The sequence below is a fragment of the Plasmodium falciparum genome, assembly GCF_000002765.6.
Source record: "Plasmodium falciparum 3D7 genome assembly, chromosome: 10".
In the NCBI taxonomy this organism is placed as follows: domain Eukaryota; phylum Apicomplexa; class Aconoidasida; order Haemosporida; family Plasmodiidae; genus Plasmodium; species Plasmodium falciparum.
The window spans coordinates 177362-195000 of NC_037281.1; the positions used below are offsets into that span (position 1 = coordinate 177362).

At 19.2% G+C, this 17639-nt stretch overlaps 4 protein-coding genes across 4 annotated transcripts in view; 2 read left to right on the forward strand and 2 right to left on the reverse strand.

Annotated features, from left to right (window-relative positions):
• Window positions 1–559: 559 nt before the first annotated feature.
• PF3D7_1003900 (conserved Plasmodium protein, unknown function) lies at window positions 560–1509 on the forward strand (the record flags this gene model as incomplete). The annotated part of the gene is made up of 2 exons (XM_001347291.1): window positions 560–960; window positions 1146–1509. 2 exons carry the CDS (start codon window positions 560–562, stop codon window positions 1507–1509), a joined length of 765 nt encoding a protein of 254 aa, XP_001347327.1.
• Window positions 1510–1982: 473 nt separating this feature from the next.
• PF3D7_1004000 (60S ribosomal protein L13, putative) lies at window positions 1983–2865 on the reverse strand (the record flags this gene model as incomplete). Its single annotated transcript, XM_001347292.1, has 2 exons — window positions 1983–2579; window positions 2854–2865. The coding sequence occupies 2 exons, from the start codon at window positions 2863–2865 to the stop codon at window positions 1983–1985; spliced, it is 609 nt and encodes a 202-aa protein (XP_001347328.1).
• Window positions 2866–4882: 2017 nt separating this feature from the next.
• PF3D7_1004100 (conserved Plasmodium protein, unknown function) lies at window positions 4883–9739 on the forward strand (the record flags this gene model as incomplete). Its single annotated transcript, XM_001347293.1, has 10 exons — window positions 4883–4928; window positions 5024–5191; window positions 5430–5666; window positions 5788–6169; window positions 6377–6680; window positions 6813–6948; window positions 7035–7280; window positions 7425–9278; window positions 9423–9494; window positions 9612–9739. 10 exons carry the CDS (start codon window positions 4883–4885, stop codon window positions 9737–9739), a joined length of 3573 nt encoding a protein of 1190 aa, XP_001347329.1.
• A 568-nt stretch (window positions 9740–10307) lies between these two features.
• The window catches only part of PF3D7_1004200 (WD repeat-containing protein, putative), a gene marked incomplete at both ends in the record, with an annotated part of 9286 nt that continues 1954 nt past the window's right edge, over window positions 10308–17639 (reverse strand). The window contains 2 exons of the mRNA XM_001347294.1: window positions 10308–17011; window positions 17256–17639. The exon at window positions 17256–17639 is cut by the window's right edge and continues 1954 nt beyond it. Of these exons, the coding sequence (XP_001347330.1) occupies window positions 10308–17011; window positions 17256–17639 (7088 nt within the window). The remainder of the gene's footprint in view (window positions 17012–17255) is intronic.

Genomic DNA, 17639 nt, shown 5'->3' on the forward strand with positions numbered 1-17639 from the left:
CATCATATTTATTAACTAAATGGAATGAGGATTTAAAAATTTTTCATTTATTATTTTGATATATATGTATTATATATACAAATTTTTATTTTTTTGATCTTTTTTTTTTTTTTTTTTTAAATAGGTGTTATATATATATTACATTTCCTTAAATCTCCAAATCTATATAATTTAGATATATAGACGTTCATATCTATATTAAACAACTTCAAAATTATAATTAAATAAATAAAATAATTTTATATAAAATCCATATTTATGGTGTTCTCTGTGCCGTCTTTATTTATAATATATAACATATGTATTATTAATAAAATGTAAGATTGCCTTTTATCTTATTAAATAATAATAAAGGAAACATTTTTCAAATAAAAAAAAAAAAATGAAAGAATTCGTTTATTATATTATCTCAATAAATAAATACTAGGCACACACACATATATATATATATATATATATATGTTATATATTTATTTTTTATTTTTTTTTTTGTGTGTGAATTCCAAAAAAATAACGTAGGAACATAAAAATTATTAAATTATTATAAAAGTGTGAAAAAATGAATCCTCCTAATTTTATAAATTCCGATATTTCATTCGATATGAAGAAAGTTAGAAAAGACTTCATAAAAAGTATAATACAAGATGAAGAATATAAAAAGAAAGATGATAAAAAAAAAGAAATTGTTAAAACTTGTAAGAGTTATAAAGATTTCTGTGATATTGTAAATGCCGTAAATATGAAACCTATAAAAAAATATGAACCAAAAATAACATATGAAGATTATATTCAAATGCATTTTTCTTCATCAAGTTGTAAATTAGATACATTCCAAAAAAAAAATGAAAACATTAAAAACTTTTTTATGATCAATAATTATAAAGTTAATCGTAAACAAGATATTTCTTCTTCAAATAATTTATCTCATAAAAAAGTTTTTAATGAAATAAAAGACCTCACGTAAAAAATAAAAGGAATAAATAAATATATATATATATATATATATATATATATATATATATATATATATATAAATACATATAAATACATATATACAATAATATTAACTATAATTATTAAAAAAAAAAAAAAAATCCTTCCTCTTTTGGTTCTCACGTACCATTAACCCTTTTTTTTTTTTCTAGACATGTTATTAAAACATATAAAGATAATTATTATGAATACATAAGAAAAAATTACAACTGTGATGATATAATAAATATAATATCTTTAATTAAAAATCATTGGGATATCTTCATAGGGAAAAAAGAAAATATGTTCGAAGGATATTTACATGATCCACAGTTTATAATTAATTTAATTAACTTTCTTTTTTATATATTTAATTATTGGACCAAGAGAGACTTCTCTCTTTATTTTACTCATGACGAATTAAATGAAATTAATTCTAAACTTCATTTTATAAAGGGAAATATAGAAAAAGAAACATGGCTTAATGACGATACCTTAAATAACCGTTGGAACTATATAAAGAAAACTACTTTATAAATGTATATAATATTAATATGTAAATATATAATCAATATATGTCAACATATTATAATATTACTCCTTTAACTAAATATATATATATATATATATATATATATATATATATATATTAATATATTAATATATATATTTCCGCTTTTTTTTTTTTTTTTTTTTTTTAAAAGATGCTATTTAAAATTTAATTATTTATTATTTATTTATTTTATTAAAATAGAATATTTAATTTTAGTTATAATTGCATTTCATAGTAATTATATTTTGTTTATTATAATATATGCTATATTTTTTTTTTTTTTTTTTTTTTTTTACATTTTTCAATATTAATTATAGATATATAATCACATAAATAAAAATGCATCTATCTATATATATATATATATATATATATATATATACATATATATGTTTATATACACATGTTATATTTGTGTGAATTCCAAAAAAAAAAAAAAAAAAAAGAAAAAAAAAATTTATGCATATCCAAAATTTTCTAAAACTTGACGTTGTTCAGGGTTGATTAAATTTAGAGCTTCAGTTTTGATTTCTTTCTTTTCATTTAGGTTGTTTACTTTCTTCTTATAATAAGCTTTTGAAACTTGTTTTCTTAAAACTTCATTTTTTTTAACTAAAGTATCATAATTCCATCCAACTCTTGAACTTAAGGTACCTAAACGGCAATATCTTCTGTGTTTTTTTAAACGGAAAGCTCTAAGAGCACTTGGTAAAACGTATTTCTTTTTCTTATCATATGGATATGGCATACCAACACATACTTTCAATTTCTTTAAGGCAAGTTGTCCTTTATATGTTTTATGTGGTAACATACCACGTACACATCTCCACAAAATTTTTGAGGGTTCTCTTAAATGTAAAGGTCCTTTTTTAGGATTAGTGTTAGTTCTTAATCTTAAAAATTCTTGATACTTAAGCTTATTCCTATATAAACTTCCTGAGATGTTTATATCTTCACATCTTACGGCTACTATTCTTTGACCATTTAATAATTCCTTTGCTATAAGAGATGCCAACCTTCCTAATAGGTGACCTTTGCAATCGATAACATATTCCTACAAAATAAACAAAAAAAAAAAAAAAATAAAAAAAAATAAAATAAAATAAAATAAATTAAATATATGTCGTAATATAACTATATATATATATATATATAAATATATACATTTTTTAATATGTTGGAATAATTTTCTTAAATATAATTCTCAATTATTCATAATTATACAGGTCAAAAAAATAAATCATTATTATAACTTCAATATATATATATATTTATATTTATGTTTATATATATATTTTTATTTTTAGTTTTATAGTATAAAGAATTACCTTCTTATACATTTTGTTCTCTTTATATATACAATTAAAAAAATATTTATACTTTTACGATAGAAGAAAATTATTTGAAAAAATTTATTTCTTAAGATTTATAATCCTTTTTTATTTTATCCTTTTATTATTATATATACTTATGTACTTTTTTTTTTTTTTAAGATATTTTTACAAAAAAAAAAAAAAAAAAAAAAACATATATTTATATAATTATATATAAATAAATATACATATTATTATATATATATTATACTGTAATAAATAGAAAAAATAAAAATTTTTAAAATAATGAAAAATACATATATATAATATATATATATATATATATATAATATATATATAATAATAATTAAATGTTTTTTTATATATGTAAAATAAAAAAGAATTTTATAAATTATTTTAAGTATATAATTATTATTTTGCAATTATACATTTTATGTGAGAACACAAATTTTATAAAAAAAAAAAAAAAATCCCGAAAAGAAAGGTTTATAAATAAATGTTATTATATAATATTTATATTATACATATATAATATATATAATATTACATATTATTATAATCACCATATATTTTTTAATTCTTAGAAATAAATATACTAATATTCAACAATAGTATTGTATATAAAATTATATAATAATATTATATTATATGTACATAACAAATTATATTTATATATATATATAAATTTTTTTGGTTAAAGCACTTAAATAAATCATAACATACTCAAGCAAAATTTTTCTTATATATAAATATATATTATACTTAGAATAATCATACATAATATATATAATATTATCTACATCTACTTATTTTTATTATAATTGAAATATTGAAAGAAATGTATTGATATATATATATAATATAATATTATGACATTGTATATATATATATATATATATACCAATGAGGATTTATTATATATATATAATATATATATATGTAAAAAATATATACAAATGTTTCCTTTTAAATTGTTAAAACTTTAACATATTTTAATATTTTATTTTTTCCATATATTTTTTTTATATAATATTATAAAAAATATTACAAAAATGTTTTTCTTTGTGTTTATTCAATATTTTTTGATACATTTAATTGAAAAATAGAAAAAAAAAAAAAAAAAAAAAAAAAAAAAGGCCCCCATATCCCCTTTTCACCACTTATAACTCTCTCATGAAAAATATAGCTACATATAAATATAAATATATATAATAATAATTATATTAATAATAAAATGTATATATATATTAATATTTCAAATAATATATTTCATGTATTTTTTTTATTCATTTTTTTATTTTTTCAATTTTTTTCAAAAAATTGTATATAAAAATATATTATTATGAGGCTAATAATATTCATATAATATATATATAATAAAAGGAGCCCTTCAACAATATCTAATAATTAAGTGGTATTATTAAACGTATTTTTAACATAAAGTATTACCCTCTACAATAAAAAAAAAAAGAAAAGAAATAACAGACAATATATACATATGTAAATTTATATATATATATATATATATATATATATTCAATGTAGTTATAGTTTTTATTATTATGATTATTTCTCGATAGAATGATAATATTTGGACAAATTATCATAAATTAATATCTATAATTTTTATGTATTAGTATATATTGTCTATAAATTATAAAATATGATTTAAAAAAATATATTAATATAAGCATATAATTTATATATACTTTTATATGTGCCTTTTTATCATTACTTATTTAATTATTTTTTTTTTTCTGTCTAATAAAAAAAAAAAAATATACAAACTTATGTTGTTCCCATTTCTTCATAATTATATATTCTTTATATTTTTTTTACTAATTAATAAATTTAATTAAAAAAAAAAAAAAAAAAAAAAAAAAAAAAAAAATTATATATTTTTTACTATTCAAATTGTTATTAATAAAATATTTAATTATTTATGAATAAGAATATTTTCCCCCACACATATTTTATATTTATAAATAATATATATATATAATATAAATTTAAAAGAAAAAAAATGAGCAACTTCATTAAAACCATATCCATATTTGGTAGTAACAAAGGTTGAATCTTCATTAAATTGTATATTTACATAAATATAAATATTGTCCTTTTGATATTATTCATATAATAACCATATGTTCTTACACATTCTTAGATATTAAAAATAATATCCATTTATTAGGAGAAAAAAAATTAGCCTATATTCATGATAATATTGTATATATTATTAATATAGAAAAAAATGATATATACATATATGATATACATTCCTCTCCTGTATATATACTTAGACATTCGAAATTATTAAATTTGTCAGTAACATGTAAATAAATAAATAATAATATATATATATATATATATATATATATATATATATAATAGGAATAGTTCGTAAAGCAATACAATTAGTTTTGTACATAAAATATAAGTTCTACTATTAATATTGTTATTTTATTTTTTATTTTTTATTTTTTATATTTTATTTTTTATATTTTATTTTTTATATTTTATTTTTTTCACTGTAATATATACAATTATATGTCTTTAAAAATTATCATCAGGCAATTTTAATAATTATGCTCAAGCTAATTATATATCCATATGGGATACTTACCAATATAAAGAACAAGATCATATAGAAATAAAAAACATCTTTAGTTATGATTGTGCTTATCATATATTTAATGAATGTGAAAAAAAGAGAAACATTCAACAAAATGAAGAGAAGCATAATTACATATTAGATATTTGTTTTGTCGAGGAATTAAAATGTTTATTAATATTAACGGATGATCCATGTTAACATAAAAAAAAAAAAAAAAAATATATATATATATATACCAGTAATTACATATATATATATATATATATATATATATATATATATATATTAATATATATTTTATTCCCCATGTTTAGACACATCGATGAGCTTATGGTCCCTGACCAATACTACAAAACCTTACTTATGTATACACACAAATAAAAATCAACTGACCAATTTATCTATACTATTTAATTATAATAATTATAAAAACAAAAAAAGTTTACATATTAACAAAAGTATACACTTGGATGAGCTATTAGAAGATCTAACAATTTTAACATACGGTTCTTCAGAATTTTATATATGGTCCTTTTCTTTTTACTTAGAAGTGCGTATTAATTATTTTAGTCCAATATATGATAACTTATGTCCATGTTATATTATCACATGTATTTATCATATATGTGATGATCTATTTTATGTGTCAACAAGTAATGGTAAAATTTATTTGTTTGATAAATATATTGTAATAAGGTGAAAAAGAAGAAAAAAAAAAAAAAAAAAAAAAAAAAAAAAAAAAAAAAAAAAATGTTATATATTGTAATACAAATTGTGATGGAAATAGATAGATTAAAATTAATGTTGGGGGAGAAAATAAGACAAAGATTATATATTATACCATGTAATACTCTTCTATGTTAACATGCTTATGTTATTATTATTTTTTTTTTTTTAATTTAGATATTACGACCTGTTCAAGTATTGCATTTTATTAATATTCCTTTTGAACAATCAACTTATTTGTGTCTTAGAAAATGGATATATTTATAAAATAAATAAGAAAGATCAAAATGTAATTTCTCATAAATTAAATATAAATACATTAATTCAATTTTATTATAATACAAAATTTAATGTTCACATAAATACCATAAGTGAGCAAAATATAATTCGCTCAGAGGTTTTTCTTGAAACTTTATTAGTCCTCACAAATAATTATATTATTTTAATTAACTTATGTAGCGATGAGATAATAATACTATACGTAAAAGGAAAAAAAAAAAAAAAAAAAAAAAAAATATCAAGATATAATATAAGATATTATAATATAATATAATATCTTATGTTATATATATATATATATATATATATATATATATATATGTTACTATCCTAGGAATTAATTGAAGGAGATATTTATATGTCTACATTTCTGTACACAACTAATAAGTATGTTGTTTGTGTGTCTTCATTCATTGAGGGAGGAGAAAAAAGCTTAATTAAAATATTCAACCTTGATAACACCCTAGGAAGTAAAAATATAATAATATTCAAAATATATATATATATATATATGTATGTATGTGTTTATAAATATTTCTATATAAATTCATTTTAGAGATACCTTTAGTTGTAAAAGGAAAATTGAACTGTATAACATCTAATCATTTCAAAGAAGAAGAATACGTAAAAAATCATTCTTTCAATTTAAAAAATTCATGTGAACGTGTATTGAACTCTAATTTAAGAAATAGGGGAAATAAGAAAATTATTTATATATTGTCTATAAAGAATCAGATTGTATTTTATGAGGAGGTTGGATATATGCTTCGTCCATTTTATTTTATATCATATTCACAAGATAGTAAAATGAAATAAAATGGAATAAAATGAAATGATTATATAACATCATAAGGAAAATATAAAAGCAGATAAATATATAAATAATTATAAATATATATATATATATATATATTATTTATTTTTATTACCTTTTGGTGTTTCTTAGGATTTGTAACTTGTCTACAATTTTGTAAAGATAAGAAATATTTATTTTGTGCATGTAACGATGGTTCCTTATATATTTACCTAATTTACGAATATGATAATCCCCATTTTTATAGCGACCATAATATTAACAACCTTCAATTTAAAGACATGAATAAAAATTATTGCATATCCTTATATAGAATGTTTAGGAAACGTATGGAACGAATTAATAAGATAAAATTATTGGATGTCCAAAAGTTAATTTTATTGGTTAGCTCTAATAACAAAATGTATTTATACAATATACTGGAGAATAAAATTATACATATTGATAATAATACAAATTTATATGATTTATCACATTTCCATTTATATAATTCTGATGATAAAGAATATATCGATTTTTTAATGAATATTTTGAAAAATAATATTGAAGAATACGTTTCCTTCCAAAATAATAAATGTCATGATAAAAAAAAATCATCCAAATGTATGCATCTAACCAACATTTTAAAAAATATAAATTATATTTACAAAATTATATATTTTGATAAAAATCAAACGTGTGATAATATTATAAATAAAGATATATTAACAACGGATATAGCATATATTAATGAAGAAAATAAAAATTCAGATTATATTACACCTAAATATATGATATATATATTTAACAAGGTGGTATGTATTATTAATGGTATACGTTATGAAATAATAAAAAAATTAAAAGAAAATAAGTATTATGGTAATGTTAAGCAAAAAAAAATATATCAAGACAATAATTTAACTTCGTCATGTAACAAGATGAGTACACATATAGATCATATGGTAACAAAAAATAAATATAATAATAATAATAAAAATAATGATAATAATAACAATAATAATAACAACAATAATAATAACAATAACAATAACAATAATAATAACAATAATTATAATAATATATATAAAATGGTGCACAGTCTACATAATGAAGATTACACATGTAACATATTTGAAAAACATCTATTTAAAAGAACTCCTATTTTTTATAAAGATATATTATATAGCGAAATAAATTATTCTGGACATATTTTATTATGTTCCTTTAAAAATATTATACTCATATATTCATTAAAAAAAAAATATATACATTATCCTTTTCAATATAATAATATATCAACAGGTAATACAATAAAATGGGAATACGAAACATTTCCATTTTTTACATACAAGAGTAATTATCTTATGAATGAAGAAAAATATAAATATATTGATTTTACTATTGTTTTAAGGGATATAAAAAAAGAGACACCATCAAACATAAACTCACAAACATTTTATAACTTGCATACATTTGATGACAATCAAAAAAATAACGATATAAATGAAAAAGAAAATATAAAATCTACGAGTAATCAGAATAATTATATTACTATTGCTAAAGAGAAGGAAAGGGATATAGGAAAGGTTCTTTTTATATATAATGATTATTTAAACTTTAATTATTTTAAAAATAATATATGTATAAATCCACAAAAAAAGAAAACACATCCATCGAATATATTCAACAGTAGTAATATGTTCAGTGTGTTAACTCCCCTTTATTCTTTTAATTCTGGTGGTACAAAAAAAAATAAGTATAAAATAAAAGTGCCTTATGCAATAGATCATATAAACGAAAAGGATCTTGATGAAGACAATAATAAAAATAAAAATAAACATAATATTAATAATAATAATAATAATAATATTAAGAGACAAGTGTGTAGATCTCAATATGTAGAAAATGATATAAATATAATAAATAAAAATAATTCAAATGATAATACATTCTACTATACAATAGTTACCTCCAATAGCTCTTATGATATCTTCGTATATATAAAAGGTACTAAAAAGGAATGTACCAATTTGTATAAATATACGACAATTTTAAAACGCATACACATAAATACATACAAAAAAAAAAAAAAAAAAAAAAAAAAAAAAAAAAAAAACATACATATATGTATCTATATATATATCATTTTAGGGGGATGTATTAATAAAATTGAGAAAACAAACAGAAGCTCCTTAAAATTTATATGCACCACAATAGATGAAGGTACTCAATTAATATTTAACCTACACAATTATTATAAAAAGCAAAACATATAAATACATATACCTTTTTATTTACTTTTACTACTATATATTTTTCATGTTTATCACATCTTTTTAGATAACGTACTTGAAATTGGTATACCAGAAAAAAAGGTAGATTTTTATGACCAAAGAATTGTAGTACAAATAAATTCTTTTCATAACACATGCTACTTATCTATTCCAATGAAAAACGATAAAATATGATAATTATATAAATATATATAATATATATATGAAAATTTTATATATTATTTTTTTTATTTTTATTTTTTTTTTTTGTGAATGATTATATTAACATATTTAAGCTAATACAACACATATATATTTAATATATATATGAACAATCTTATTAATAATGTTTCTTTTAAAAAATATTTAACATATGTCTTAACAATTAAAAAAAAAAAAAAGAAAAAGAAATTCAAAAGTGTAATTTGGTATATCACAAAAATTGAAATACATTCATAAAATAAAATAAAATAAAATAAAAATGTGCAACTTAAAATTATAACAAAAAAAAAATACACAATGATATAAATATATAAATATATAAATATATATATATATATATATATTTTTTTTTTTTTTTTTTAAATGTGGGAGATATGTCTTGATAAAATGATTAGGAATGTATGATAAAGGGGAATATAAAAAATAGAAAAATAAACATTACGTAACACAAAATAAAAATAAAATTTTTTTATATGTTGACATATATACATACAAGATACCTTTTTCATCATTTGGTAAAATATAAATACTTATGTATGTATCATATGTATATAAGATATATAGCGTTGTCCTCCCTTTTTAATATCCATTCATTTTTTTTTTTATATGTAATATCAATATAACTATCTGAGAGGTAAAGATAACTTGATTTAATTTTGGAGAGTTGTATATCACGAGTACATTTGGATTGAATTTTTAAGAAACCACTAAATAATCCTACGTTTGTACAATTCCATAGCTTAAAAGATAAATCTAATTTAGAATAGGAAGCTAAGGCTGTTCCGTTTGTATTAAATTTAATACAATCTATATATTTTTTATGTCCTTGGAAGATTTTCAATTTCTTTGCACTTTTTAAATCATATAGATATATACATTTGTTTATATTATTTACAACCGCTAGTTTTTGTGTAAACTTATTAAATGAACATATATTATAATATTTGACTAGTGTATATATAAGACTTGTGGATAATTTTAAACATAATATTCTGACATTATTTGAAGGATCCAATGAATTTAATAGTATATCAATAATTATATTCATATACCATATAAATATACATTTATAATTTTTTATTAAAATAATTAATAGAAATAGTATTTTATTAATTGAGGATACTTTTTTATGTATATTCCCAGATATATAATGTAATGTTTTTAAAAATAAGAATGGTTCTAATCTTCCTATATTTATTAATATTTTTAAAAAGCTAATATTATTTAATGATAAGGTATATAATTCAAATATATTTAATATAAAATGGCATATATTTATATAATTATGTTCATTAATTCGACATATATAATCATTTTCCATATTACTATCATTATCATTTATATGATTATTATTATAATGTTTTGAAAAAAAATGTTTTCTTTTATTCTTTTTGTCTTCATAAGCATTGCTAATAAAATCATGTTTATTATCAAGAATATCATATTTATTATAGTTCATATTATTATTACTATTTTCATAATCTTTATTCATATGTCCATATATATTATATTTATCTAATTTATTATAATTATTATCATAAAAGGTAATATAAGAAGTATCACGTTTCATATTATCATTATTATCTGCATTCTTATTTTTTTTATCAATTAAAGAATATTTTTTATTAAATCTGGATATATAGCCACTACTATTATTACTATTTGAATCCATAAAACTTGTTATCCTTAATAATTCATATGATTTATTACGTATATTATATTTTTCTTCATTACTAATATATGAAAAGATATTATCAAAAGAATTTATCACATTATTATTGTTCATGTTATTTATATTATTATTATTATTTATATTGTTCATGTTGTTTATATTATTATTATTATTTGATTCATTAGCTTCCATTTTTTCCAATTCTATGTCACTTATTTTATTTATATATTCTAAATAATCCTCCAAATAATTTTTCAAATTAATTTCGGTTAAAGAAGTATTTCTCATTTTACTATCATTTTGATCAATATTTATTTCTGCATGTACATAATAATCCTTTAAACTTTTATAATAATTTTCATTTATTAATCTTTCATTAAATATAAAATCATCCTTTTTTAAAGATAAATTAAATGTAACATTAGATACATTCTTCATATTATTCGTAAATATCCCCTTTTGTATTAATATATGCAAATCCCATGTTATTGAAAAACTTAATGATAATAAATGTATAAAATGAAATAATTTAAATTTATTAAATTTTATATTCTTTTCTAAAAAATATTTTGTATCTACAAATATATAATAACATATATGATGTATTATTAATGTTATCATACTAGCATTCGTATAAAATGTCTTACAACTTCTTAAATATTCCGATTTTACTACTACTAATAATAATAATAACGTTAAACATATCTCATCAGCATATATAAATGGATATAAATATAAACATCCTACCTTTGGTATTATTATTGATATAATATACGTTCCACTAGTATCGTATAATGATATTTCATCGATATTCTTTTCTATTATTCTTTTCTTCTTATTATTTATTCTTAATATCTCAGTACCTGTCTTTGTATATTTATCTAATAACTTATCACTCATATTTCGTATTTTTCTATACATAAAATTTTGTAATTCTAATCTTATACTCTTATCATATGGATACATAGATATATAACTTAACAAAAATAAATTTATATCTATTCCATCAGGTAAATTATCTATAATATATTCATTAAAATTATTTATAACTTCTTCATTATATTTTATTTTATACCACCTCTTCCATAATTCTAGAAATCGTAATATGAAACAGCTATATAATGTTTTTATATACACACTATTACAATATATTTCAATACTGTTGTTACAAAAAAAAAATTCCTTATTCTTATGTACATTCCTTTTACATTTCTTACGTCTTTCTACTTTCAATTTTTCAAATCTAATATTATTAATGAATGATTTATCATCACACGTGTTAGATTCTACCTTACTATTCATTTTATTCAAGTGTACATTATTTTTTTTCCTTTTATCATCCCTTTTCATATTCATATTCATCATCATCATCATATTCTTTCCCCTACTATGTCTATTATTTTTATTATTTTTATTATTATTATTTCCTTTTTTTATATATAAACATATACTCGACTTATCAGATGAATAATTTGATAAATCATCATCTAAATATTTTAGTACCCATTTTGGAGAAATGTTCGAATTTTTTCTGTTTACTCTAACATCTTTATAATAATTATAATGTAAAATATGATAATTACGTCTATTTCTATATTCTTCTGTTTGTACATTTTTTTCATCACTTCTTATAATTTCTTTGTCTTTATTAGTAATCATATCAATACATGTATTATTCTTTTCCTTACTACTATTTTTATCATCATCATTATTATTATAATTACTTTTACTTTTTTTTTTATTACCCATCTTATTATTATAATACATACAATTATATGCATTATTGTGTAGTGATATATGGGATTCTCTTTCATCATCATCTTCATATTTATTCAAATCATGCATATCTTCTTTATAATCACCTGCGTCATTACATTCTGTTTTACCTTTTTTTATATTATAATCAAGTGCGTTACCCATTTGCACTTTCTTTTCTTTTGCTCTATCCCGTTCACCATAAGAATTTGACATATTGTTATGTACACTTCCTTGCTTGGTCAAATTTTTATACTTTGAGAATTCTCTAAAATTCTTAAAACTTTTTTTCTTCAAACATCCCATCTTCACATCCAAATAAATGTACTTTTTTTTCAATATATCGCTAAGGAAATATTTTTTTTTGAACTTTTTATTATATGCATAATCATATTCTAAATTTAAAGAATCATAAAAAAATTTTTCTTTTTTTCTTTTCTCAGATAATATATACCTTTCTTTTTGCTTACTACCCATAGTTATATATACGTCAATATCATTCTTTTTACATTTCATGGAATGCATCCTAGAAAAATAATATATCTGAGTAGACATAGGTATAACAAAACTAAACGTAGATTCCTTCCCATGAATACATAAAGAAAATGGTATCGACGGAAAATTAATTAAAAATGGATATAACTCTTTACATACTTGTATACAATTTTTAGGCATAAAAAAATGATATAATAATTTTGTTAAGGGTAAGCATTTCTTTGATAAATTACTATCTCGAAATAATACAAAACTTATTATAGGAATTTGGGTTTTTACTATATATTTGTAAATGCAATTATTCTCAAAATTATGTCTATACATATTATTCTCACGTTTTAATCCTACCTCTTTTTTACTCTTTAAATTCTTTTCTTCATTTATATTATCTTTGTATAATAAGTCGAACGATACTTTCATTTTCCCAACATTTTCTGTAGAACTATTTAAAATGGCGGGAGAACAAATTGAAGGAGAATAAGTAGATGAAAAAGATGACGAATAAGAGGAAGATGATGACATATAAGAAGATGACATATATGATGATGACATATACGATGATGACATATATGATGGTGACATATATGATGGTGATAATGGTGGTGGTAAATAATTCACATTACTACCTTTATTCTTATTAAAAATGTAATCATTTTGAGGATCCTTTAAATTATTATTATCTATGTCATCCACATGATTATATTTATAATTACTTTGTGATAATTTACCATCATAATTATAATCATAATAATTATCGTCTTCATCATCATGTATATTATATTCCTCATCGATTATATCATAAATCTCATGTCTACTCACATCTTTTATTTTAACTCTATTCAAAATATTTAAATGTGTTATATTTACACCTAATTTTAGGTAACATTGATCATATGAAAAATTTGTTATCTGCATAAACTCTGAATCATATATAGATCGTATAAATTGACCAGTATTATAATTATATATAAATACATAATTATTTAACAATATTATATACAACAAAGAAGAATATGTATTTATATATATATTATTTATTAATTTGTAATTTATTTCATTTTTTTTTTCTAATTTTCTACATGTACAATGGAAACAGATACCTGTCATATTTTTTAATTCTTTTTCTTTTTGTATAATATAATATTCTTTATTATAAATATATGACTCTGTTCTTTTTTTTTTCTTTCTCGTATATTTAATATGACTATTATTGTTATCACTAATACTTTCTTCTTCATTATTATTATTATTATGATGATGATGATCATGATCATGATCATGTTGGTTATTCCCATTCTTGTTATGAATAAAGTTACCATTACTTTCATTTTTATCTTTATCGTCATCAAAATTATCATCATACATTTTATTTTTATTTGTATTTATTCTACCCTTTTGTATTCCTTTTATCTTACTAACACTTTTATATAAATTCTTATATAGGTCAAAAGAATATTTTTGCTCGTCTCCATAATTTTTCAAAGAATAAAGGTGCATTTCCTTCTCCTCAACAAACATATCATGATAATAATCATCATAGTATTTGTTGCGTAATATTTTCATTCCTAAATTTTTTTTATATTTTAATATTTTCAACAAATTATATATATTTTTATTTTCCTTTCCAATACCACTTGACCTTCTTAATAAACTATGTACATAATAATAGATAATTTGTTTTTTTTCTTCTCTTTTTTTTCTTTTTTTTTCTTCGTTTTCTTTATTTTTAAAATAACTATTTTTGCTATTCTTATATTTTTCGATTTCTTCATCTGTTGTTATGCATATTTTATATGGATCATTTTGACAAAAACAATGAGATCGATTTTTATCATAATATATAGGATTCAAATTTAATAAAATTATATTATTACTACTATCACAAGTTAAAACCCAATGATCTTCTTCCATTAATTTAAAATTACTCATATCTTCCTTAACGATTTCTTCTAAATTCTCTTCTTTCTTTTTATCTCTATCTTGTTCCTCTTTTTTCTTTTTTTTATTATTTGAAACAACAGTACTATCTAATATATTCTTTTTGTTTTTTAAATTATTAGAAATATAATTTTCTTTTACAACTTTATGTATACTACATACATAAGACAAATGACAATTTTTTAAAATCTTTACTAAATCAAAATTTACTAATTTCCATATGAGAATATCCCCATGGTTTGTACCACCTATTAAAAAATTATTTTCATAATATAATGTAGTAATGAACATATGTCTACGATATTTATTATACAACGTTTTAGGAATATACAAATTATGAATAACCTTTTCTTTATTCAACTTATTATTATAAGAATTAATTAATGTGCTAATAACACATCCGTTCGTATAACTTATTATAATATATATATTTAAATTATAATATGCTATAACATAAGAGCAAATATTACCTTCACTTTTTTTTATATCACCAAAGGTATTATTATTATTATTATTATTATTGTTCTTTTTATTTAAATCAAATGTATTTATATTTTGATTTATATATTTTTCCTTATCCATATAATTCTTATCATCATAATCATTTTTATTATCATATGTTCTAGGCATATTATCAGCATCTTTACTTTTCATCATATGAATTACATGCTCTATATTCTTCTTTTTAGGTAGTAACCAAACCTTTTCTATTTTAGACGTCTTGTACCATATATTGTATAAATATTCATATACTATTATTCTACGTTTATAATTTTTATTTACAAAAAAAAAGAAAAAATCTTCTTTACATTTAGTATGTTTCTCAATACGATTGTGCTCATAATTTTTATAATCATCAAAAAGAACATTCTTCTTTTCATCATTACATATTACCTTTATAATATTGTCACCCTTTTTACCTTTCGTTTTTTCGATACTTCTTTTTTTACTTGTATTATCCATTAGTTCTTCATTCGAGTTACTCAACCTTTTTATACACTCAGGAGAATACATCTTATTACTAAATACACTCATATCAGCACTCTCACTTATTTTAATCTCAAAATTTTTATTATTCTTATTATTCATAGAATCTACAGTAGTATCTTTTATGTCTTCATCGCTTTTTCTAACATTCTCTCGATAAATAATCAAAGGAACAGCACTATTAAAGGAACCCAACAAATCTTTCGAGACCTTTTTCAAAAAGAAAGATTTTATATTGGACTGAAAGGATAAAAACAAACTTGAAAATTTTAATGGTAAGCTGTACGCATAGAAATTTCCTTCATTTGTCCAAGCAATAATTGAACCACACACATTCTTTGATAATTTCTGCATAATGTTGTACGACTTTTTTTTAAAACCCATCATTTGGAAAATACCTAACATAAAAAAAAAAAAAAAAAAATTAAAGATAAAAAATAAAAATAAAACAAGAAGATTATCTATGTTTATGTTAATTATTGCTTATGAAATGGAGTTTTCAACAATAATATGTATAATTATATACATAAGCTTATATATACATATGATCATATATTCATATATTCATATGATCATATATTCATATATTCATTTATATATATTATATTCATTTATATATATTATATTCATTTCATATTTTACCTGAAGAAAACTTCCATATAGGTCGACGCACGACCTGGATCCCCACCCAGTGAGTATTATGAGATGTTCTCTTTTGTGTTTCTTCATAATCTGGACAAAATAAATCCATCAAGGGGACAAAATAAGAAGACATATTTGATGACGGATCAGATGGATTATTTGAAGATGATAGACATTTCCTTTCATAAATAATTAACCTATTTTTTTGTAATAAAATAATATAATTATCTATTATAGCTATTTGACTAGAATATCCATTGCTAGCTATTTCTAATGTTTTTTTTTCGAATTCATTTAAATTAGCTATATGTATAGGATCTATATTATATATACCCATATGTTTTTTATATATATCTTCTTTACCTTTAATATTTTTATCATTTT